At 31.8% G+C, this 25,700-nt stretch overlaps 2 protein-coding genes across 3 annotated transcripts; both read left to right on the top strand.

The window, feature by feature from the left end:
• The first annotated feature begins 538 nt into the window (after positions 1–538).
• On the top strand, positions 539–4,646 carry INTS7 (Integrator complex subunit 7). The gene is given in 14 exon segments (XM_015334913.2): positions 539–721; positions 905–1,224; positions 1,298–1,522; positions 1,601–1,850; positions 1,928–2,001; positions 2,080–2,225; positions 2,303–2,310; positions 2,313–2,647; positions 2,712–2,971; positions 3,054–3,254; positions 3,317–3,410; positions 3,498–3,601; positions 3,680–4,175; positions 4,252–4,646. Coding segments are annotated over 14 exon segments (2,880 nt in total). The 5' UTR covers positions 539–630; the 3' UTR covers positions 4,528–4,646.
• Positions 4,647–4,818: 172 nt separating this feature from the next.
• Positions 4,819–25,594, top strand: LOC107073945 (lachesin). Of its 2 annotated transcripts, XM_015334914.2 has the most exons (9): positions 4,820–5,090; positions 17,596–17,685; positions 19,203–19,324; positions 21,365–21,550; positions 22,635–22,827; positions 24,258–24,386; positions 24,468–24,587; positions 24,694–24,864; positions 25,092–25,594. In XM_015334914.2, exons 2-9 carry the CDS (start codon positions 17,601–17,603, stop codon positions 25,535–25,537), a joined length of 1,452 nt encoding a protein of 483 aa, XP_015190400.1. In that variant the 5' UTR covers positions 4,820–5,090; positions 17,596–17,600; the 3' UTR covers positions 25,538–25,594. The 2 variants fall into 2 exon arrangements, with proteins under 2 accessions (XP_089027351.1, XP_015190400.1); XM_089171225.1 differs by lacking the exon at positions 17,596–17,685 and having other exon boundaries at positions 4,819–5,090.
• Positions 25,595–25,700: the final 106 nt, after the last annotated feature.

The following is a 25,700-nucleotide window of genomic DNA, read 5'->3' on the forward strand; positions in this document are numbered from 1 at the left end:
ATGGACATTTTATTTTATAATTATTTTATTTACATTTATTTTATTTATAAAAAAATAAAATAATTTATATATATTTCTATTTTTTATAAATGATTTTTAGCTTCTATTTAAATATTCCTACCATTTTTTATATTATTCGCGACAGCACACTAATCACACACGAATACAAAAATCTATACGTATATACCTTCTCATACATGTATGGGTGTCGTGTATAAAAGTTATTTAAAGAGATTTGAATGATATTTTTTATAAATGAAACTTTATTAATCTTATTCAATTAAAATATAGGTTATAAGTAATGTATCATGTTAACTTATAATTGATATACAAGTTTTATTTTAAAGTATTGATGTTTTAGAAATATATGTTGTGATAAAAATTTGATAAAAAGTAAGTACGTACATATACAAAGCTAATATAGCTATAAAGCTAAATATATATATATATATATATATATATATATTATATATAAGATATATATATGAATACGACTTCTTTTATATATATATATATGACTATTTACTATATAATACAGTAGTAAACATATGGAATAGCATAGCATAAGTAGTCAGGAAGCCGGTTTAACTAAATTATTCTATAATATATTTGTTTTTATATTTAGTGAATATGATAGGAATGAGAATGAATGCTTTTAATGATTCTGGACTCGGAGAACCCGAACAAGATGCTAATAGTGCCCTTATTGAATTAGATAAAGGTTTGTATATGTACATTTCTAACCTTAAAAAATGTTTATCAATTTAAACCCTTTTGTATAAACCAACTTGTTGAACTTAATTTTTATTTATAGTGTTAGATATATATATATATATATATATATATATATATATATATATATATATATATATAAAATTAAGTAAAAAATAAATTTTATTTTCAGGCTTGCGGTCTAATAAAATAGGTGAACAATGCGAAGCAATAGTCCGTTTTCCTCGGTTATTTGAAAAATATCCATTTCCAATACTGATAAATTCATCTTTGCTGAAATTGGCAGAAGTATTTCGTATGGGTAGTAATTTTCTAAGAGTTTGGGTTCTTAGAGTATGTCAGCAAAGTGAAAAACATTTGGATAAAATATTAAATGTTGATGAATTTGTTAGACGTATCTATAGCGTTATTCATTCCAATGATCCAGTAGCTAGAGCTCTTACCTTACGTACTTTAGGTAGTGTAGCAGGAATAATACCTGAAAGACAACAGGTAATATTTCTGATATAAGTTATTTCTTCATATCTAATTCTTTTTATTAAATAATTATGATATTTATTTAAAGGTTCATCATAGTATAAGAAGATCTTTGGATTCTCATGACTCAGTCGAAGTAGAAGCTGCTATATATGCTGCTCAAATGTTTGCAGCACAATCCAAATTATTTGCTGTATCAATGTGTAGCAAAATTTCGGACATGATCAGAGGTCAAGCAACGCCAGCTTCTATGAAATTACAGCTTATACCTATTCTCCAATATATGCACCATGACACATTCACTGCATCAATGGTATTAAAAATATTTAAAGTTTATTTATTACATAAATGCAATATGTAGATCATTAATTGAACTGTGTATTCGTTAAAGGTAAATGAATTATGTATGGAACTTCTTGCCAGTTATCCTGCGGTGGAATTTGTGAGAGTAACACTGAGCGCGCTGAGCACTTTAGCTTCTGCTACATTAATAGATATTCCAGAACAAGTTGTATTGCTTTTACGATATCTTCATGACGACCCTCGGTTATCTATTAAACGCCATGCTTTACATTTACTTCATACTCTTGCAAGACGTGGTGCACATTTATGGCCGTTAGGTGCTCTTAATAATTTGATTGGTTAGTATTGTCGTTTTCTACTTATTAATATACGTTATTACTTTCTATTTAATTTTGTAATATATTTATATTTTTAGAAAGTACTACAAAATTATTACAAGATGGTACTGGAAATACAGATCTTTTAGTTCGCACGTTAGATGTAATAGAGGTAAAATACTGTTTTCTATATAATTATTATTCAATTTTTGTATATGCAAATAATAATGAAAATAATGTTTCAATATAGGTATTAAGTCAAAGTGCTATTACGTGCGATGCTAATATGGACGAAGGTAGCCCACTTTTATCCCTCTGCGTAAATGCTTGTTATTCTCCAGATCCTTTCGTTGCTGTCAAAGCTGTAACTATATTATCAAGAGTTGTATGTTATTGGTATGAAAATAAAAAGTATTATAATTTGAAGTTTAATTATAGGGTAGTGAAATTACATAAATTATTTTGATCAATAGCTATGAGGAGGATTACCAACATTTGCCACTCAAGATCTTGTATCCTGTTTGGAGTCATTGATTATTTTATTAGCCTTAGATGACAAACATTTACATCAACTTAAAGCTTGTCTACGTTCAACGGTAAAACTGTGCCATGCACAACCTAGTCATTGTCCTGTTTTTGTTGATGCTATTGGATCTACGCTTATTAGCACTAGCGCAGAAAATGGACAAAGCGAGAAACAAGCAGTCGCATTATGCGAAGCTTTAGGAGCAATCGGAAGTTTAGGAGAAAATATATTACTACCACTTTTGCCTGATGTATTAATAAAGCTTAAACAAACTTTACATATGCATACAAAGGTTTGTATTTTTTGCTAATAATTATTACCTTATCGTTCCTTATTCTGTTTGCTTGTTCTTATAGGTAATGTTGTGCACATTGCTTTTCCAAATGATAGCAGGTGGATACGAATGGAATTCCGAATGTTTGAAAGCTATAGAAGATACAGTAAAAAGTGTCGATGGTTGGTCTAAATATCGAATTGCAAGAGGTGCTGCTAGATATGGTCATCATATAGTTGCAACGCAAATATTCAAGAGTTTAAAGGAAGCTGTTGCATCCGAACAACTTCACTTTTGGTTATCAGGATTGGAATTAGTTACTAAAGCAGAAAGTTTTCTTATGTAAGTAATATTTTAATAACAGTGGGTATATACTGAATATATAATGAATTATAATTTTTTATTATATATTTAAATTATAAAGGGATAATATTGACGCAATGGATACTTCAAAGAAAGTGGACATTGTTGAAAAATTAAATGCTTCTATCGCACACTACGCAAGTGCTTGTGCATCATTGAAAGCTGCTAGTACACCTTTACGTAGTCTACAATTTGCCAGTGAATATGCAAAATTGCGTTGCGAATTTTTACAAGCTGCGGTACAACTCTTACATTCTTGCAGGTAAATTATATTTCTTAATAAATTATAGTCGTTTACTAATAACTCGTATTATTTTCTTTTAGATCTTTATGTACTGCACCGCCACCTGCTATCGCATGCACAGTAGTTCTAGCAACAAAAGATGATCTTCAAAGGTACGGGCGTGTAACTTTACAGGTATATACAATTTTAAACAAAAATAATATACAAAATGTGCGATATTTAATAGATAAATGTAATCAATTTAACTTGAACATTGTACAGCTAAGAAAATCAGTCCAAGAGTTGAAGATATGTGCTGAAAATTATCAGAAATTGTATCAATCCGCTTTCGATGCAGATCCTGGTTCCTTAGCAAATATTAGAGCGTATCCTTTAAATATAAATATATTAATAGAATCTTCAACTTCCTAAATAATATTTTTCTCTAACACATACTTCTACAGTTTGCAAGAAATGTGTTGTTTAATGGGAAATAGTGTGGAACGAATTTGCGGTGGATCAACCATATGCATGTATCAACAAAACGAAGTGAATTTTGATTTCGGCGGAACGGTAGAAATGCGTCAATTGGCTCGTTATTGTACGGAGTTGCGTCGTCTTTCACCACCATGGGTGGGTGAAGGAAAAGCAGGTGGTATTAGTCACGTAAGGGTTGGCTGTATAATATCGCAAGTTATGTTACTTGGTGCTGGAAATATGAGACTACCTATTCCACGTTACTTCTTCCAAGCTTTACAAGCTACAAGCGTCAAACTTTCGGTGTCACCACAACCTCGAGTACTGGGAGAACCAGTTTCCGTACCCCAGGGTAGTCAATTAGCATTAAAGGTCGAGGGTGTGCTGCGACATGGTAAACGCGCATCTTTATATCGTTCAGTCTCAGCTGTGTGTATTTCTATATCCACTACGCCTCCTTCCAAAATCAATTCGGATCAAAAAGTAAATAAAAGAAACATATTTTATATAAAAAGAAAAAGTTATTCCTGTTATAAATTATATTCATTTTTATACACAGGATACTAACATGAACGAGCTGCATCAAACGGTAACACCTCATCGCGACTTTTTCGCTTGTGAATTTTTACTATCTCTCGGAAGTGTACCAGTTTCGACTGTAGGAGGTGCAGGTACCTCAACCAATACCGGCAATTCGCAACTCGGTGGTGGTCAATATCAAGTAACAGCAAGTGCAAGTATATTAGACAAAGATGGCAACGTTTGGAAGTGCGGACCACGTTCTACTCTTCAAGTGCGAGTGCACGAGGAACCCATGAAGAGAAAATTACCATAGTGACACAAATTAATATTAATATTTAAGTAAATTATGTAATTACATTATACAACTTTTATAATAATTTGTGATACGATTTTAATTATTTACGATTATAATGAACTAATTATTACAAAGGATATTATTATTTCTTTTTATATTTACACCCTCCTCGTAGATAATTTTAAAAAAATTGCATGCGCGCGTTAAAACGGCGGGAAATGTGGACGAATACGAAAGATCGGTAACATTATAACGGTTGGATTCACGCAGAGCAGTCAGGATTCATTGTGTTGCAAGAGTAGAGAGACAAGTAGTCAGAGTCGGCGTGCGAGTAGAAGAGTAGCGTCGAGGGAGGACCATAAAAGGGAGATCGCGAGGGTCTCGGCGCACAGTCGCGCATCGTCTGCCTTCCTGAACGTTGCGTGTCCAATCTTGAAGAAATCGTTCGTACGATCGCTCATTCTCAACTATTCGCTGAAAGGAGAGAAGCAACAATTATGTATTCCAAGATAATCGCTCCAAGATAATTATCTCTTCGATCGTATCATCGATCATCGAACTTCGTCACGCGTTTGCGTGCGGTGAGTAAACGTTTTTTTTTTTTTTTTTTTTTTTAATAAATAATTGACTTCTCCTTTTTTTCTATTTTTTTCTTTTAATAACAATGTTCCGCGTACAATTGCAATTTCATTTAAAAATTCTTATTTTTGTATTATCAGATCGTAGATCGCAATCAATTTCCCGCGTATAATATAATATCTGTATATAATAATTAATTTATTGTAAGAGTGAACATTTTTAAACGAATAACAATTTTTCTCTTTGTTAAATATATCTTTTCTATGTACAATTTTTTGTATCGTCAATGAAAAAGAAAAATTTATTAAAAATGATAATTAAATATATATCGATGGTTTATATTCGACAATTAAATAACAAGTAAAGATGTACTGGCCAGCTTTTAATTCGAATTTACAATTAGTTTTGCATGTATTATTAGAAAAGCCCTTATATTCCTTAGTAGAAAGATACGAGAAGACTCGTAGGGCTTAATGTACAATGACTGTACCTAGACTACTACTATAGCACTATAAGCGTTGCGGTTTAAGCTGTTCTATGTAGAATATATGCGATGTGATTTGAACTGCTCTTCTAAAGAGTAGTTGTGCCAAATGGTTCGCGAACTAATGCTCAAAATTCGAGTACTTCAAACGTTAGAACGATGGTTAGATGGACGCACGTGCTTGCGTAAGCAAAAAAAAAGAAAGGAAAAATGATATGCGTATCAAAGGAAATATTATTTTTTCATAGCTCTTTTAATTTCTTTTTCAACAAGATTACGCGTTTTCTTTCCGATAGGAAATTTTATTGAAAATAATTTGTAAAATAAAATAGCGTTGAAACGATATCTTTCGTGTATAAGAATATTTCTTTTTTTTTAGTTCAATAAAATTCGTTTCGTTACCGTCACTTTTATTGGATTTGATAAAATTGAAAGGGAATAAAACAGAGTAAGATTCGGTTTCTGTTCTCATGCATAGAAAATCATATCGGCTTTTGTATATACCTACGCACAATTGCAGATATCTTATTTCTTTCTGTTCGATTGAATTGCCAAGAGGACTTGAAGGGAAAGAAACCCTTATACCGTATTTACAATTCCTGCGTAACACTTTACTCGATAAAGTGGATTCTTTAGGGTCCCAGCAAACGAGTCAAACATTTTATTCTATCAATTATTTTATGTATATGTATAAGATATTCACAATATACTCACAATATACTCGCCCACCCTTATGTACTATGTATAATATATATAAAGTATTCACAATTGGTATATAGTTCTTGTATGATTGATATTCAAAGCACGATAAAATCAAATCTCTGGGTATTTTAGAAAATTCAATCGATTAATCTTTTCCCCGAGCTTTGTTCACAAAACGTTCAATTTTGCAACCACGCGTTATTTGCTTTTCTCGTTTGCCGTTCTTCGTTCGTCACGTTTATTGGTTATCTAGCTCACATTGTCAGTACTATTTTGTTTCTAGCTAATTAAATAATATTGGAAAGAGGATTACTTAAATAACCCATAAATGACACGAACTATCAACTAATTAAATGAAATTTCTTTTACTAAATTTATGTTTAATGTCGTAACGCATAATTATTTTCCATTTGGTATAACGAATGAGAAAAGAACAAACGACTACTCAAATTTTTTTCATTTAAAAGTATCAAAATAGATATTTAATCGTTAAAAATTGCTTTCACGTTCGCGCATGATCATCATCATCCATGAAAGTTCGAATTAAGCGCGGCTAATACGTTGGCACGTTTCTTATGACGAAGAAGGGGTTGCGGGGGAAGGAGGGTTGTGTGAGCAAACGGGAAGGTGAACTGAGAAGAGTTGAAAGAGAAAGAGATAGAGATATATAGATAGAGAATGTGTTTGCTCGAAGCGACGAAAGTGAACGGCAGAAATAATGGACGACGGGGTTCGGTAGTAGAGTGAGTGGCTTTGCGTTTCGTACTAGGCATTTGTTTGAAAGCGACGGCAATGTGCACTGGTAATAAACATGCCGAGCCAGCGGATTGACTGATGATACCATCCACACCGTCGGATGTTATTGGTTGTTCACGGCCAACCGTGAGCAGTTAGAACGATGTTGAATATATACACACCCTCATCCTCACCCACCCTCTTATACTATGTATAAGAAATAAATAAATAAATAAATAAATAAATAAATAAATAAATATATATGTATAATAAACTCATATATCGACGTTGAACGAACGATCATCGTTCTCGATCGGTTTTTCTTTATTTTCTTTTTTATCATTTTTTTGGGGGGGTTATTTTTCTATTTTATTATTATTATTAAAATTGTTTGCGTAGAAGAAAGATTTCACGAATATAATTGGTTATCCTATTTCCTATTCTAAAAGGGGGAGATATCTTAATACCTTTGTTAAGATACAATAGCGTGATGCCCAATAGTTGTGGATTTTTCAATAGACATTTTTGCTACGGATTTACTGGTTCACAAAAGATCAGAGAGAGAGAGAGAGAGAGAGAGAGAGAGAGAGAAAGAAGAAGAAGAGAGGGAGAGAGGGGAGGAAGGGGAAGACACGAATGTTCTTTTTCTTTTTATATTAATTTTGTAAGAAAAATTTTTTCATTAAAAATTCTCTTTTCAACTTTTTCGAAGAATTTAAAATAAAAAGAGTTATCGCAAGAGTTAGCCAGAGATAGAAAAGTAAAAGTAGAATGCGATGAAGAAGTAGATCCCGAGGAAACGCGACGCGGAACGATTCCCTCAGGCGCGATCGTCATTATCATAATTTTTTCTCAATGTCGCCTAACGAACGCGACACCGAATGCGTAGAAGATGGGTTATGCGTGCCAAGAGAGAGTGGAAGAGAAAGAGAGAGAGAGACAAGAACGTAGAGTAAAATAGTCGTGAACAGGTAGATGGGTGTCGAGGATGAGTTGGTTAGATATAGGGATGGGATGTCTAGAGGGGGTGGGATTTGGAACCGAGAGGTGGCTTCCGTATTGTATCTCTCTATGTGTATCTATGTACGTGTCTGTGTGTGTGTGAGCGCACCTCAGCCCGCGGGGTGCAACTTAATGAGCTTCCTGTGTTGGTTCCGCTTTTAGCGCGTAACTTGGCGTCCTTCTTGCACTCCCAGTTTCCAATCCTCTTCCTCTTTTCCTTTCTCTATCTCTCTCTCTCTCTCTTTCTCTCTCTTTCCCTATTCGACCTTCTGTAGAAAGAGTCTTTCCTCTTTCGGTAACTCAGCAACGATCTGCAGGGAAGCAACTACAAGGACGATTTGTGCATGCGTTTCGAACGTTTGAAAACGATCCTTCTGTACGGTCTCTGAAAAGCTTGTCAAAGCTAGACAGAAATTAGTCGATGTACGTCTCTCTGACGTCAAGGTTCTCTCCTTCCTATTCGACCTATATATATATGCCCAAGTTTATATACTCGAACTATGTTTCGTGTTCGCTTACTGTAATAGTTGCATTCGATGAGAATTGCAGTACATTTTGTATATATATATAGATAGATAGATAGATAGAGAGCGAGTTTTAATAGTGAATCTGTACAAGAGTTTAAAAGAGAGATAAATAGAGATGAAGAAAGAGAGAGAAAAAAAGAGATGAAAGAAAATTTAAAGATCATCTATCCTGATAACTCGTTCAAATCGAAGAAAGTAAAGATAAACGAAAGAAGAAATACGAAGAAATGCGTGCCTTCTTAGAAAAGAAAGTGAGAAGAAAGTGAGAAGAAAATACGAAGAAAAGACGAACGAAGGGCTTTTAGGATTTCAAAGGAAGAAAAGACGAGAGAGAAAGAAAGAAAGAATGAAAGAAAGAGAAAAAGGCCGCGCTCATTAAACTTTATTAATTACACCGGAGTGTTCTCCTTGGCACCGAGGGGGCATGCTGTCTTTTTATTTCGTTTCTAGTTCCAAGAGAGCGAGTTTTCATCGACTCGTTGTTGACGACGACGACGACGATACTCAGGCATGATTTCATCGGCTCGTATTTCCGTCGGATCATATGACACATATACACTGCACACCTATATATACATTTACGTACATTGAGACATGGATGGACGCACACTCGTACACAATACGATCGCATATTTCACGTCCTGAATCTCTTGACACTGCTTTTCACCGTGTGAACGAAACGGGGATTTTGTGGTCTTGTTGAGTACTCCCTAGCAATGTGCTAAGTTATCGTCGTTTAAGCCTCTTTACGAATCTACCCATCTTCATTTTTTTCTTTCACATTTTCATCATCATCATCCGCTTTATCTATCTTTTAACACTTCGATACTGTTCTTATTTACTACACTCTTTTGTTTTCCATCTTTCCATCTCTATTCTTCTATCCTTTCCCCTTCTTTCTATTCTCTACTCTTCAACCATTCTCGACAACTGACCTGATTATTTCTTAAGCTGTTAGTTATTTCTTAAGATTTTAATATTTACAAATTATTATTTCAAATAAATATAATATTTAGATTTATTTTATATACACTAATCGTGTTTACTTAACAAAATACTGACCATATAAATAAATAACAGCGTTACTTCTCCATCATTTGATTTCTAATCGTTGTATACAGATACCATTATCGTCCCTCCTTCCTCAGGATTAACTATTACTGCCAAGGATTCTTGTACCCGACTGTTTCGATAACGTGTATCGTCGATTAGAACAAGCCATTCCTACAAACCCCAACTATACTGTGACCAACCTAATTGGGTTGGTTATACAATAGTCAAATTGATACTCTAATTCCTACAAATTGGTATTTATTTTGAAATCTTATGTTCAATTCATTAAAAATGGTAGAACAATTGGATTTTTTTTAGCCCATATTTTTAAATCTTTCGAAAAATCATCCAGTTATTTTACGAGATCATACACAATCATTAATCAAGGATCCTAAATATTTTATCCTTTTCTTCTTTCCCTCCTTTTTTAGACCCAAGATTTCAACCAACTTAATATTTGATTTGATAGCAGATTTATGGAGATTCTTCGAAGTTCAATATTTACCCTTACGAATATCTGAACGATCAATGGATGCTGTCGAAAAATCACATGGATATATATATATATATATATATATATATATATATATATATATATATATATATATATTTCTAGATAGGTAAATATTTAATGATCTCAACGAAAAAAAAAATTAAAAAAAAAAAGGAAGAATTTGATTTCGGTAAACTGGGATACAAACGCGTTTTCATTATTCTAAACAACTCGATACCCTTCGTTTGTGAAAGATCTTTGAAATTTTTGAAGTAACATTCGTCATAATGATTTATGAATTTATGAATATTATTACGAAGTACTTTTAGATTTTAAAAATTCACATCCACCCCCTCTCTCTTTTTCACTCTGTTTCTCTCGCTCTCACTCTTTAATTTTCTGTATTTATTAAATACGATGAGAAAAGAGATGTTTCGAAGGAACCAACAACAACGAAAGAAGGAATAAATGTAAGAAAGGATAATACTACTACTACTACTACTAATACAACTATAGCTATTACTGGTTAAACAGTAACCTCAAGCGTTCTCGTTTGATCGTTGTGCCAACTTTACAGACAGTTTCAACCACAATCCTTAAGTTTCATCGTAGGTCGAACAAGTCGAGAAGCGAATCCTAACTGTGGTCATTACTTCTGCCAGAATACATCCATCGGTCATCGAGCATTCTATCGTTATTTTACCAAACTCATTTTACTCTTCTTCCCCTTCTGCTTCTTCGTCGTCTTCTTCTTCCTTTTCTTCTCATTCTTCTTATCCTTCTTCTTCTTCATCTTGTGTTTCGTGGTTTAAGAGACACATAGAAATGGATGATACTTCTTCGAGATTTGACGCCAACGACAGAACTCCTACAAGTTTCAGTTCGTCAAACTTTACTTGAGGAAGGAATCCAAGTGTAGAAGAAGAGAGTGTGAGAGAAAGGGTAGGAGAGGAACAGGTTGTGAGATGCACGTCTTTTCAATTAATTTCTATCTGCTTGAAAATACAATTTGATATCGAAGATTTTGGTAATCTTTGAATTTTGAATAGTTAGTTTTAATTAAAACAAAAAATACTTGTTTCACTGGATATGTTTAGTATTGTATAGATAAATATATAACAAGGGGGGGGGGTAGTTTTGTATTTTGTAAAACAATATATTTGATAATTTATAAAATAAATTCTCTCTATATATTATAATATATATTATATAATATATTATAATTTATTTATAAATAAATCTATATTATATATATATATAAATTTAAATAAAAATACATTTTCTATATCTTGTGTGATATTATTATATTTGAAAAAAAAACACCAATTAATTTTTAATATTTTTTTTTTAATTAGTAGTTAGCAGCAAGTATTTAATATTTAATAAAAATTCTGACATTACTCATTTGGACCAAGTTAATATTTTGTCATTAAAATAAGTTGATATAAATGATGCAAAGGATATACCTAAATCAAAAACATTATTATATATTCCCTGGCTTGTTTATAATCTTTCTCTCTCTCTATTTTTTTTTCTTATGTTGAACACACAACTACATCGAAATAATTTAGGAAAGATCCATTCACAAAGTATTTCCATTACGAATTAGTCTCGAAAGCTTCCTTCCCTAGGAGAAGAAGCTTTCTTCACATAGAACTCGACGGTAAGTGACTTCTACAGAAGTTACGATGGCTTGACATTCATTTCTCGTTTTTACTTTGAATTCTCTTCGTCCAATTTTTCCCTTCACCCCTTTCTTCTACTTCTTCCTTTTATTTTTCTAATTTCTCGACGTTACGAGACGATTAAAGTCGCGTAAAACGTTATGTTTCCACACTTTGGTAGCATAAGTAATTGCGTTTCGATTAAAAGTTTCAGAAAAAGGGAGAAGGAGAGAGAGTAAAAGAGGAAGAGAGAGAGAGAAAGCACATGATAAGATGAATTCCATCCGAACTCTGGAAAGTCGTTACTTTTATCAGTTACTGACTTTCGGCTCATCGATAGTCAATCGTTATTTCACCGCACTCTCCACTACGTTAACGAGAAACCTATAGACCACCCTTAACGTAATACGAGAGAGAGAGAGAGAGAGGGTTGGAAAACGGAAGGGCGATAAGAACGAACGGCCAAAAGCGTGTTTGCACTTTCCGAGATCACTCGAAGCGTATATGTATGTATGTATAAAATGAAGGAAAAAGTTCTTTTTCGAAGAGTGAAATTTTACGAGAGCTAAAAACTTTTTTTTCTCTCTCTCTCTCTCTCTCTCTCTCTCTCTTTATATATATATATATATATATATATATATATATATATATATTTCTTTCTCTATCTTTCTATTTTTTTCTTTCTTTACATCGGTTGGTTAAACGATACGTAACGGAACGTCATTTTTGATGGAAGAACAGGAAAAATCGAATATTCTTGTTTCTTTCCTACTTTATCCCTTTCTCTCATTCTCTTACTTTTTTTACTTCAACAAAGTTACCGTGCGATAAAATTATGATAGATCGATGGATAACGCGTCTATCCTTAAAACGAATCGGATTATAAGTTTGCACAACATGTTGCACTTATTGTGTAAGAATTTTCAAGAGGAAAACAAATCTGAGTGTATTCTTGAATATTTTATTAATACACGTTTCATACTCACATGATGTATTGTATAAGTATCTATTTATTTATAGTTGTTTTTTTTAAATAATTTTTTCGTCAGTTTTCTCTATAAATAAATGTATTTAAATATAGTAGTTCAATAAAAAAAATACATATTTTGTGTTAACTCTTTGAGTGCTATGAACGCATATATGCGCTTGGTAAAAATTACTAGCGTGGTCGTTAGACGCATATACGTATTTGTTAATATTAGTGTAAAATAATATAACGTTTATATTAATTAAATTAAATTATATTCACAGAGAAACAAATACTTTAATTATTAAATATAATTTATTATTATAAAATCTGATTAATAATAAATTATTTCATTCCTAAAAAACATTGTAGACAAAAGTATTTAGCACTCAAAGGGTTAATATGTAACCTAACGTAATTCTAAAAAGCCTATTTTCATTATAAATACTAATTTCATCTATTTAAAATACTTATAAATTATTATAACTAACATACAATATATATATATATGTATGTGTTTATTAAATTAATTGGTACAATATATTATAATCCTTCGATTAAAATGATAAAGAAGATGTAAGATGCTCCTTGAAAGACACACTGAGGCACGTATTAAAGGTAGATCAGCGATCAAAGGAAGCTTGAATGCCTATGGGTTGTATGGTATTTAGCTGGTAGCGTATCAAACGCGTGCCGCATAAACTACACTAATCGGACCTTCTGATAACGCGACACACAATATACATACATAGATGACATCCATCAAAGTACTCCTTGAACTCGAATAGAATCAGTTCAGTTCGATTTGGTTTGTGTTCTATGGTGTGTAATGTCGAGTATCATTACCGTTTCGTTCGCTTTGAGAATTCTGTCTTATATCGTATATCCTGTATCTATATCATATAATTTAGAAGAAAGTTTTCTTTTTTGTTTTCTACTAAACTCAAATATCTAATTACAAGTAGGAACAAAAATCATATAAATTTTTTGGTTTCTGTATAGCAAACGATATCTTTCAGACATTTCGAATAAAATTTACAAATCTTGGATTATATATACATAGACGTTTTTATTCAAACGTAAAAACAACATAAGACTCGTAGAGTTAATCCACCAAGAGGATTAGCCAAATGCAAAGTAGGTGTTGAACGATTCTACGAGTACTTATTTATGTATATACCATATTCTTTTTCTTTCTCATAGTTTGGCAAAGTCCCAAGGTGAAAGTGTCATACTTGTTAAGCGTTACATCCAGGAAAAAATATCTTTTGGGCGTGAGAAAGTAAGAAAAGAACAAAAAAATGAAAGGTAGAGAATAAAATAAAGAAAATTCGTAAATAATAGTAACGAGGAAGGTAGGAAAGAAGGAAGGAAGACTCGATAAAATGAACGGATAGATAATGCCACGGAGTAACTTTTATTTCCTTTCAAGCATTCGAGAAGTCAGAAGAGGAGAAAGAAGAAAAAAGAAAGACTTTGGGAAGATCGCGAATGATCCAAGAAAAAAGAGCTTCGTACCGAGTAGTAAGAGAAGGGGAGGGTACCTTCCAACTCCCTTCGAATCTCGTTCGTACAAGTGAGAGAGAAAGAAAATAGAACCAAACTTACTTTCTATCTTCACCTTACCCTGTACAGCCCCTTCTCTTTCTCTTCCATCTTCTTTGCCTTCTACTTAGAGTCTTCACGCTGTTAGAGCCGCACTCTACCTTTTCGATGTACCTTTGGTTAAGCTCCCAACGTTTAAGACTCTCCGAGTCTTTTTGTGAATTCACTCTTGGGCTGCTGCTGCTACTGTTGCTACTACTGCTACTACTTGCTGTTATATATAATACTTTCTACGAATGGAATAGAGAACTCCGCCTCCGTTTAAAATATTTTTCTTTTTCTTTTTATACTATCTTCCGTTCAGTTCAAAGTTTACTTTTACAGCTATTTGTATATCCTTTGAGTTTGAAATTCGGTTCTAAAATGAAGATTGTACTTGTTATTAGTTCATGTTTATGTAAATATATTTATGCATTTTGTTATTGTGATATATAAATAATGTTTTTTCTTTTTGATAATATATTTATTAACTTTTTAAATTAATATTTACATTGAATAAGAACATTTGAACAAAATAATTATAATTATCATATGCTTTGTTTATTATTTTATTATATAAGTAATAATAAACGCTGTTTTTTTAGACTGATTAAATGAAATTATAATTTGCAAGAATCGGAATGGCACACAAGCGTATTTTGATTGAAAGGAACCTTCAGTAAACCAACCACGTTCGGCAATTTTCAAGGCACCAGAGCCTAACAGAACGTTTCATTTGAAGAGGGAGATACATTCATGGAAGCAGCAACGTGTACATATCTACGATTCGTGTTGCCAAAATGTACATATGTACATAAGGGTGTACCACTACCCACCCACTCTCTTATGCTTTGAAAATGATTCAGTTAACAAAAGTTTAGTTTAGTCAAATTAAATTACATTTCAAATAATCATTTCTAATTAATCTAATATTACAAATTATTTTTTAATAAATATTACTTACAAAAAATTCAACACAATTTATATAACAAATCAATCATATATATGATTTATCTGTATTTATGTTAGTATACAAAATATTAATTTCATATTAATTTGTTAAATTTTTATTTACTTGTCAAACTGTATCACATATACACACATCTAAACAAAGGTATTAATTATCAATTGGAACATTATACCTGTTCATGAATTCTATTCTCAAACATAAACATTAATATTGGTTTGGACAAATTGGTATATCTCTACGAGCTGGAATATAATTTAAAAATAAAAAAAAAGGTGAGAGAGAAAATGAGATTCGATTTTCCATTCATTTTTCATTTACTAGAAAGAAAGAAAGAAAGAGAGAGAGAGAGAAAGAGAGAGAAAGAGAGAGAGGGAGAGGGAGAGTGTCATTGCAATTTCTCTTATGATACAAGTACGGTACACAAAGGAGACATAAGCTTAACTAAAAAAGGTGACAGCTATTTTTACTCGGTTCTTCGTCGTCCAAGGAGCAATTACCTTGTTGTCCAAACGGGACATCTTTTTTATGTTTATACACCATAGCTCTTGAAAACATCTCGGAGTAGAGTTGCGGTGAGATTTCTTGTAAACGTTTATTTTTATTTAATTTTTTTCTTTTGTTTTCATATTCACATTTTTACGAGAACGTTCAACCAACTAAGAAAGTAATTTGATTTATTTCTTACAAGGGTCTTCGACGAGAGATGATCGGTAAACTTGCTTGGAATTTAACCAATCTTTTTTGATTGATACCTAAAGTGTAATGTTCTATAAAAGAAAAAGAGAGAAAGAGAGAGAGAGGTAAAAATATGCATATTAAATTTCATTTTTTATACTTTGTTTAGAAAAAAATAAAAATAATAAAGTATACAAGGTAATTGGATTAAAGTTTAATATCAAAATGAACAAAATCATCTAATATTTTTTTAGATCAATATTTCGTTAAATAAAATGATCAATCTATGCGAATATTTTGTTTAATAAAAATTATAATTTGTTAATATTTATAAGATAAATCAGATCAGTATTTAAAATAGTAATTGCATATTTGATACAAGATACTAACTCATATATTTTATTATAACTAATGATTATTTATTAAACGTACTTATAGTCAGTAAATATTAAGCTAACAATAACGAATAAAGAAACAAGAAAAAGAAAAAAAAGGAAAATTAAAAATATAAGACGAATTGAAGAAATTCCATGTTAAATTCCCGTGTCCTAGCGTTTTAGATTAAACACACGCGTAAGGAGGGGGGAGAATAGAATTTCGTTTAGGAGCAAAAGGAAACGTTAACTCTGCCGAAGTCATATAAAAGGGGTAAAGTGCTCAGAGTAAGAGCAAAGGCGCGAGTAAAATTTTCATTCGACTGTTTCTTTAGTTCTCTCTCTCTCTCTTTCACATTGGTGGGCAGCAGCAAGCAACGAACGTTCACAGCATTTGTACGCAAGTGAATGTGAACGTTTCGATAGAAGTGTGCGTGGTCGAAGGGAAGAGAAGAGAAGGGTGGATGGGGTAGTTGGTTGGTTGGTTGGTGGGTGACTGGCTGGGTGCTTGGCTGAAGGGGTAGGAATAGCTACCATTCGAGTATTATTGCGGTGCTGGTTGGTAAAGGACTGAGGAAGTCACGGGGTTGAGGGTGGCAAAGGGTAGGTAGGATATATCAACGGTTGGCGTTTATGTGGCGACCAACTGTCGAGTTAATATTCACGCGATTCGGTGCTGACCTCTCACCCTTCCTTCTTGCTCCCTCTTTTCTGTCTTTCTCTATCTCTTAGATTCACTCATTCACACGCTCACTTTTACTTGGAGAGGGAAGTCACGTTGACAACGCAGACAAATTCCTAATTTTAATTCTCCTCTTTCTCTTTCTAAAACTAATTTTCAATATTTTTTCATGATTCATCAGTAAGTTTCAACAATTTCCAAACATTACCATAACTTTTTAAATATCGTATTTAATTCAGAATAATATTTTTAATTTATGTAATAAGAAAAAGATCCTTAATTGTTATTAAATATTATTTACCTTATACGATAAAACTGGAATTACTTTATGGTTAAGAAATTTCATTTAAATTGTATAATTATTTCTTTGTGTCTCGTGAACATTGATAGATGCAATAATTATTCTTGAGATTTTCAAATGTCGTAAATTTAATAATCATTATTATTATATATTAAAATTGTTATAAAAAATGAAAAGAAAAATTATATTTGAATTTTCTATATCATTGATGAAACAAAGAGGGATAAAATGTTGTTTTACGAAAAATATTATCTTTTGATATATTTGAAGATGAATTATTTGTATTATTTACAGCACGTATGGCGCATGGCCCACCCTATGGCATGGCATCACGGGACCTCGTTACTTGCTTCCTTCTCACAGCGTTCCTTTACTCTAGTTTCGGTAAGAGACAAATGATACGTAGTAGGTATACCAAAACCGCAAACTTGCTTTACTCTCTGTGCCCCTTATTTATACGATTCTTCCTCTAGTTTTTTACTCTTTCTCTCTCTCTTTCTTTCTCAGTTGAAAATAAGGTAAGCAAAAGTTAAAGGGTATATGGTAGGAAACCTAGCTGAGGGTTTTTCTTTGTGTGCCTTGAGATGACAGAAACAAATCTGACTGTCCACGCTTCTATCCTTCTCACTCTCTCTCCTTCTAACTGTATTTTCTCTTTGCTTGTTCCACTTTTGAAATAAATCGAACGAAATCTTCTCAAAGGCACTATTCGCGAGGAAAAGTTTTTCGAGTTTCCGTTGAAGTACAACCGATACACGTAAGTCGATAAGTCCTGGGAATTACAGGACAAAAAAAACAGAAAAAAAATATAACAACATAAAAAGATAAAAATAAAAAGACCCGAGAGGAAGGAGAAAAAGAAATGAAAAAATGAAGAAAAAGAATTAAAGTTATGATTCTTTTTTTTCCTTCCCCCTCCTCTTATCAACTAAGATCGAGATTGGAGGATAGCTTAGGAGTAATCGATACTTTAAACTTTGATAACTTTTCAAAAGATACAAGAAGTGTATCCTTGACTATTTAATCGATCCCCGGGCAACTCACCGATCTAACTAACACAAGTTTGATTTTTGAATATTGACTACCTACCAAAGAACCAATCGATTTTCTTTTTTCTTCTTAAACTTGCAACAAAGTAGATGCTACAAGGAATATATTAGCAAGTTCCTCTTTCCAAGTAATTTAACAATGAGCGATGAAATTATTCAACGTGTTCAATTAATTAATTATATTTCGAATAAGACACTTTACCCTCTCCCATTATTTCTTTCTCTTACCTCGTCTCGTTCACCCTTTTAACCAAGTTTATAAGAAAAGGGTTGAAAAGTAGAAGATAAAGAGAAGTAAGTTCCCCCATGATGGATATTATTCAAAGAAGGGTATTTAAATACACTGCCACGTGTGTGACGTATAAGATTAAATTAAACGACGACGCATGCTGAAAAGTAGATTCAAATTGCGAAACGTGTTAACTAATTTATATCGCGTAATTTTTAATCGAAACATTGTATTTTTATTTACTATTCTGTTTTTTTGTCTTTCAATTTCTTTATACATGTTTCTTACGTTAATGTAAATTTTATAACACTGATATGAGATGTTCCAATTTTGTTTTAATACAATTTTTAGATTAGGTATTTAATTATGAAATATTGCCAATAATAATAATATGTAATATATAATAATAATAATAATAATAATAATAATAATATAATAATAATAATAATAGTAATAATAATTATTATATTATTATTTGTTTGTTAAAATATAAAATAATAAGTAAATATTAAAAATAAAATAAAAAAATATAAAAAAATATTAAAATATTAAGTATTTAATAAAATAAAAAGGTAAAACGTTAAATTTGATATCTAATCCTAATAATTAATTGCATAATGCAGGTCAAACGTTGCCAAGGTTGGATCTACGGCCCCAGTTTCTGGCACCTTTGGAGAACCATACGGTCACTCAGGGCCGTGACGTCTCCTTCACCTGCGTCGTTAATCATCTTCAATCTTATAAGGTAATTGTATCTGGGTGTAGGTTTAATTAGTTAGTCGATTAAGGCCGGCAAGGCCTAAATCGTATAAGTGCTGGCCTAAATCGTGTTTCCGTAAATACACGACGTGCTTCAGACTGATCGCGCATTATCCATAATAGCTATCCACATTCACTCACACACGCAGTTCATGTATGGTATATATGTATAGTAGATACATTAAATGGATGGACAGTTTTCATGTTTGCTGAATATATATAAAAAAAACAAAGTGTGAAAGAGAGAAAGATATTAAAAAAAAATAATACATTTATTTGTGATTTGAATTATTTGTATGTGGGATGGATTGATGATGAAAAGTTTTGATAAGTTTCAAGTAATACAATTTGTAGCTTAAAATTATTTTAATATTATTTAAATATAATAATGTGTTGTTACCTTGGATATGTTATAATATTAAATTTGATCTGAACTTTTTAAGTGACATTTGTATTTTTTCTTTTTTTATTTATACCAAACTGATACATGAAATCAAAATGCATTCATCTCTCAAAATGCAAAATAAAACTGGTAATACGTATGTTCTATATTTAAATGGGTATATAAAAAGGAAAAGTAAGGTCGACAAAAAGAAGCTTGGAAAAAGTAATTCACTTTGGAGAAGAAGTCCGAGTTTGATTGCACGTTCGAATCAACAATTGATTCTCAAAGTGTACGCGGATCGCAAAAGGAGTAGTAAATACATGGTAAGGTACATAGAAATTGAAGAAGAGTCGTGGCCAAACTGTATGTACCGCTATCGAAAGAATGTAAAGAATACGGGATCGAGAGGTTAAAAAGAAAATACGAAAGAAGAGACATAAATCAGAGCAACTAATATTTAATAAGATCTCAAAATACAAGTTGAAATCTACTTGATATTTCACGAACGATTTCAATTTTTTTTTTCCATTTATTATATTTTTATATATGATTTTAAATCTTTCATACGATGAAAATCAGTTCGCTATGGAATTTCTGTGATCATATCGTATTAACTTATTAATTATGTTTAAACTTTAATTTAAATAAAGTTTTTCATTTTTTTTTTAATATTGTCGTCTCTGTCCTGTCTATTAAAAATTTTTTGTTGTTGTATTATATTAAAAGATAAGGAAGGGGAAAAGAAGAATGTTACAACTTATAACGAGATACCATTTTACATCAATTGGATTTATTAAAAATTTATAAGATTCCGACTCTCTCTAAAGTATTTCCGAAGTTTTATCGAAGGGAGGATATATTAATAAATTGATATCAATATCGAAAAGAACTAACATAAAAAGATTTACGTTCATATGAACAAAATTGTTGATGTCTTTTTATATACACATATACATGTATATATTCTTTCATGCCTTTTTTCCTGAGAAAAAAAATTTTTAATTAAATATAATGGTTTTTAATATATGTGTGCATATATACATTATAATATAATATAAATAATTCTTTCGATAATGTTATAAATATTATTTCCAAAATATCGATGAACATTTTTAACGAGAACCTTGACGTCATATTTCAAGACTAACGTATTAAAACGAAGAGTTCGCAGTTACTTCCGTTTCTTGTTTTTTTTTTTTTTTTTTTCATTTAAAAAAGAAAAAAACTCTAGCTAGCGTTGGATCCCATATTTCTATCGTTTGCTAATTGTAAGTAGAAGCTAAAAACCGTGGTGATTGTTCACTTTCCCTCTCTCTCTCTCTCTCTCTCTCTCTCTCTCTCTCTCTCCCTCTATTTGCCTCTCTTTTTTAACCATTCGGTTTTTAGCTGCAGTACGCGGCACGCTTTACACCATTTATCCTGAATGACTCTCGTTACGAATGGTACGAAGTAACGAGTCATACAATTTGCTTTTCGTTCGAGTGTTTTAAGAGAAGAGAGTTTGCTTGAAAAAATACTGCATGACCTCTATTTCTATTATACTTATAATGTATATTGTGTATTCTATGTATTGTATTTATATGTATATATATATATACACACAATGAATGTTAATTTGCATAATTTCTTTCATTTGAACAGATTGCCTGGATAAAATCAGATTCGAGAGCCATACTAGCTATTCATACTCACATGGTTGCTCATAACCCACGACTTTCGGTCACCCATAACGGGCACAATACTTGGAAGCTTCATATTAGCAACGTTCAACCTAACGATTCTGGAACTTACATGTGTCAGATTAATACGGACCCCATGAATAGTCAGGTTAGTGAAATCAATAAAAAAGAAAAGAAAAGGAACTAAAATATAGTTAAAAATATTAAATATACTTTTTTTTTTGAATTGCAAAAATCATAAGCGATCTTCTCATCGTATATTCTTTCGCTTTCAACTACTATTGTTGTTGGGAAGTTCGACTAGAATATGCGTGTTCGAGAATGTAAGGGGTAATATTTATATAACGTGTTATATTCGATGTACAATATTTTCTTTAGACAAGTTCTAAGAGACAGATAGGACAATTGGGATTGAATCAATTTTAAGAAACTATGAACTATACCATGTTATATTTTTATACGAAAAGTATATTAAATATTTCATTCTCGATCGATTTACTTGGAGACAAGATAAAAAGAGAAAGAGAATCTTTTATTTTTAAGAATAATTGTCGAAATTTTCAATATAAAATATACTGGTCATGTTTTTTTTTTCGAATAAAATTAATACTAATTAGTAAGATATATCAAAATATTGATTTCCATATAAGATATTTCAAATTTTCCAAATAAAAATAAAAATATTACAGTGCTATTTATTGCATATAAAATAAAGTAAATATTTTTTAATTAAAAAAGAACAAAAATAATAATCTTATTATGATAATAACATAATAATATAAAAATAAATAAAATATAAAATAAAATATAAATAAAATATAAAAAAAATAATAATCTTATTAATAATAATCTAATTATATAACATAACTTACAAATTCATATAAATTTCAATATTACTTGTTAGTCAATCAAATAATTTTTTTTTGTTTTGTAAAAAATTCATAAGAAAAATCTTCTGTCTCTCACTCAAACTAGGTCCTTTAACGGTCCTATTATTTGCATTCAAATATCGCACAACTCAATGCTTTCTCTCGTACTCTAAAACCGAGCTTAATGATAAATCTCGGCCATGCAATCGCAATAGTCGTCGAATATGAATAGAACGTATGTAATAAATACATATATGGGTAAGGCAAAGGAGTGTAGGGTGGGTTGATGATAATAGTAGTAGACCCTTTACTAGTCATTGCAGCAATAGTAGTATGTGTTAGTCAGTAACAAATGTTACACAGACGGGCTACATGAAAGTAGTGATACCACCTGATATTATGGATCTCGACGAATCGGCTGACCTTTTAACGACTAAGGAAAGCGACGATCTACGATTACGGTGTCGTGCCACCGGGACACCAAAACCTATGGTCACCTGGCGAAGAGAGGATGGACGTGAAATTACTCTTAGAAGCGAGTTAGGTGTTAAACGAGGTATTATTATCTTATATTCCTTTGATCTATTACGATGTGTATGTATCTATATAATAAACATATAGAGAATGTATGTTGATTATAAACGTACATACCACATGGTTTAAAAAGATGATCCGAATTCACTGATAGAGAGACAAACAGAATGTTAACGCATTGTTCCAAGAGCTATAATCCGATTAAAATCTTTAATACATTATCAACCTACCGATTGCGAATTAAGTGAATATATACGCCTATTATAGACAATTTAAGTATAGATTTATTGTATTATCGGATTGGTATTTATCATTGCATAAGAATCTTGTGAAATAAAATAAATATGTAAATATATGAATTTTACGTTTGTAGGTTGAGAGTGTGTTAATATATTGAAAATTTGAGGATAATTACATTTAAAAATAATATTTATATTGAAGCTATATATGCATATATATATAGATAAATTGTACATTAGTAAGAAGGATCAACAATGTGTTAATATACGTTCATTTGAGGATCAATCAATGTTTGAAAAATCCATTGAATGTTTTTATCATTTATATTTCTTTTGAACGATACCGTCGTTCTTTTGTACCATGAAAATTTTCTATTCGGTTTTGATCAAACCGAATGAAGGAAGGGATGTTGAGGAGGAAGAGCGAAAAGAGAGAGAGAGAGAGAAGCCAACGACGTGATAGATTTGCGACGACAATATATTTTCCATGTAGTCATCATCGTCGAGACTTTTTCGTAGTAACGTGATGAAAAGGCCGAACACTCCGTTACGTAGATTCAACGATGTCCCGCGGAAAAGCAACCATCCGATTAGCCTTTCTAACAGTGAGTGATGGATGTTGACTTTACATATATTTCCTCTCTACCAAGCCCATCGACTCTTCGTCTATCCGATTGCAATATTCAGTGTGTACATTGCGTCGCGAGAGTGTATACCAGCCACCGGTATCTCCATCGTACCAGCAATTCCGCGATTTTCCTTTTAAAATCTATCGACAGTAGCGTGTGTAATGTCTTTATTAGTTTGTGCATCCTACCTAAGTGCTCTCAAACCGTTTTATTTTTTTTTTGTTTCTTTATTCTTTTTCTCAATTTTCATCTGAACAAGAATATTGATCTTCTCTATCTCTATGCTTTCAATCAATTTATTACCTTTAATCTGATCACTGATATTAGTTTTATAACACTAATTTTCTTTTTTGTGTTCCGATATTTTTTCCTAATTTAATTAATCGTTAATATTATGTTCTTTATAAATAATTAAGCGTCTTAGCATGTAATTATAATTTCTCTTATATTATTACACATACTGCTGATCCAATAAATATAAGTAATTTTTTATTTGTTTTTGTTTTTCCTTTTTTCTACCCTTATAAAAATAAGATCCATTTCTGAAGAGCTCTTTAAAAATAAAATAAAATTTCATTCTCAAGTACAAATCTACGAGGGTGAACAACTGCATCTAACAGGGATTTTACGACAAGAGATGGGCTCGTATTTGTGCATAGCATCAAACGGTATACCACCAGCAGTTAGTAAAAGATATCACGTCAACGTTCGATGTAAGTTATGGACGAGAACAAACTTCCTGGTAGATTAAAACGAAAGCTATACGATTAATAGGAAAGTTCATTTACTTACAGTTAAGCCTTTGATCAAAGTAACGAATCAGTTGGTAGCTGCTCCGACGAATAGCAATGTCGTTCTACAGTGTTACGTTGAATCCTCTCCTAAAGCTTCGAACACGTGGTACAAGGACAACGGTGAGTTTCCATTAGGAATAATATAATCACAATTAATCTGTAAACAAAAAATAAAATAAAATAAAAAAGAAAAAAGAAATGAAAAAAGTGAAAAATATTTTGGTAGGAATACAAATGTTGACGAACGACAAGCACAACGTATCCGAGTTCACGATCAACGAATACGCGTATCAATTAAATCTGACGATCAAACATTTAAGTCGAAACGATTTCGGTAGTTATATTTGTTCAGCGGAAAATCCATACGGTAAGGCAGAGGGTACTATAAGACTTCAAGGTAAAGTAACACAATTTATTTCCATTTTATAACAAGTGAATATTCATGAGAAGGGGTTGGGTCCTATAAAAGGAGGGGTTTCGGATAGGTTAGCTATTTTAAAACAATTGTTGTCCAGATTGAAATCTTGATTCGTATAGGTCTAACTACTTTTCACGAATACAGATATGCATTTTTAAAAAGAAAGGAAAGAAGGAACAGAAAATTTTTCCATAAAACGGTTACAGAGTTGCATCTGTCGAGGACGACAGCACCGACAATTCGCAATACCGAGTCCGTCGAGAGGCAAAAGTGGGGAAAGCTAACGGAAAGGAGAAGTCACAGCAAGAAGTATTCCTCTTATGCGTTAGAACGAGATGAAGGTAGTACGAATTCGACGCAGAGAAATGTTGGAAGTTGGACGCAGACCACGCCGATCTCAAGAAGAAATAACTCCAACTCTCTGCCAAGTGTCGTCCTAGCGAAGAATTCTAAAGTTTCATCCTCCTCGTCCTCCTCATCTTCTTCTTCTTCTTCCTCCTCTTATCCAGCACCAGCACCTGCGCCCGCACATTCAGCACCGACCCAACTGGACGCACAGAATGATGCTGCAAGCACGCGTCACTTTAGATCGGTTCATCAACTTCATCTGACGATCTTTGTTCTACTCTTTGTTATTACGTCCTCTTATTGAACAAATCTTTCGATTTCTGATAACTCGATTTTTCTTTTTTTTTTATATATATATATTGCAACATCTAACATCTTTGTAATTTATAGAGAAATCAAACGACTTTCTTTAACTCATCTTTTCCCTTTGTTTTTTCTTTCTTAGAAAAACATTAATGCACGGAAGT

Source organism: Polistes dominula, unplaced genomic scaffold (assembly GCF_049000335.1).
Source record: "Polistes dominula isolate Pdom_NZ unplaced genomic scaffold, Pdom_raw_medaka contig_31, whole genome shotgun sequence".
Taxonomy (NCBI): domain Eukaryota; kingdom Metazoa; phylum Arthropoda; class Insecta; order Hymenoptera; family Vespidae; genus Polistes; species Polistes dominula.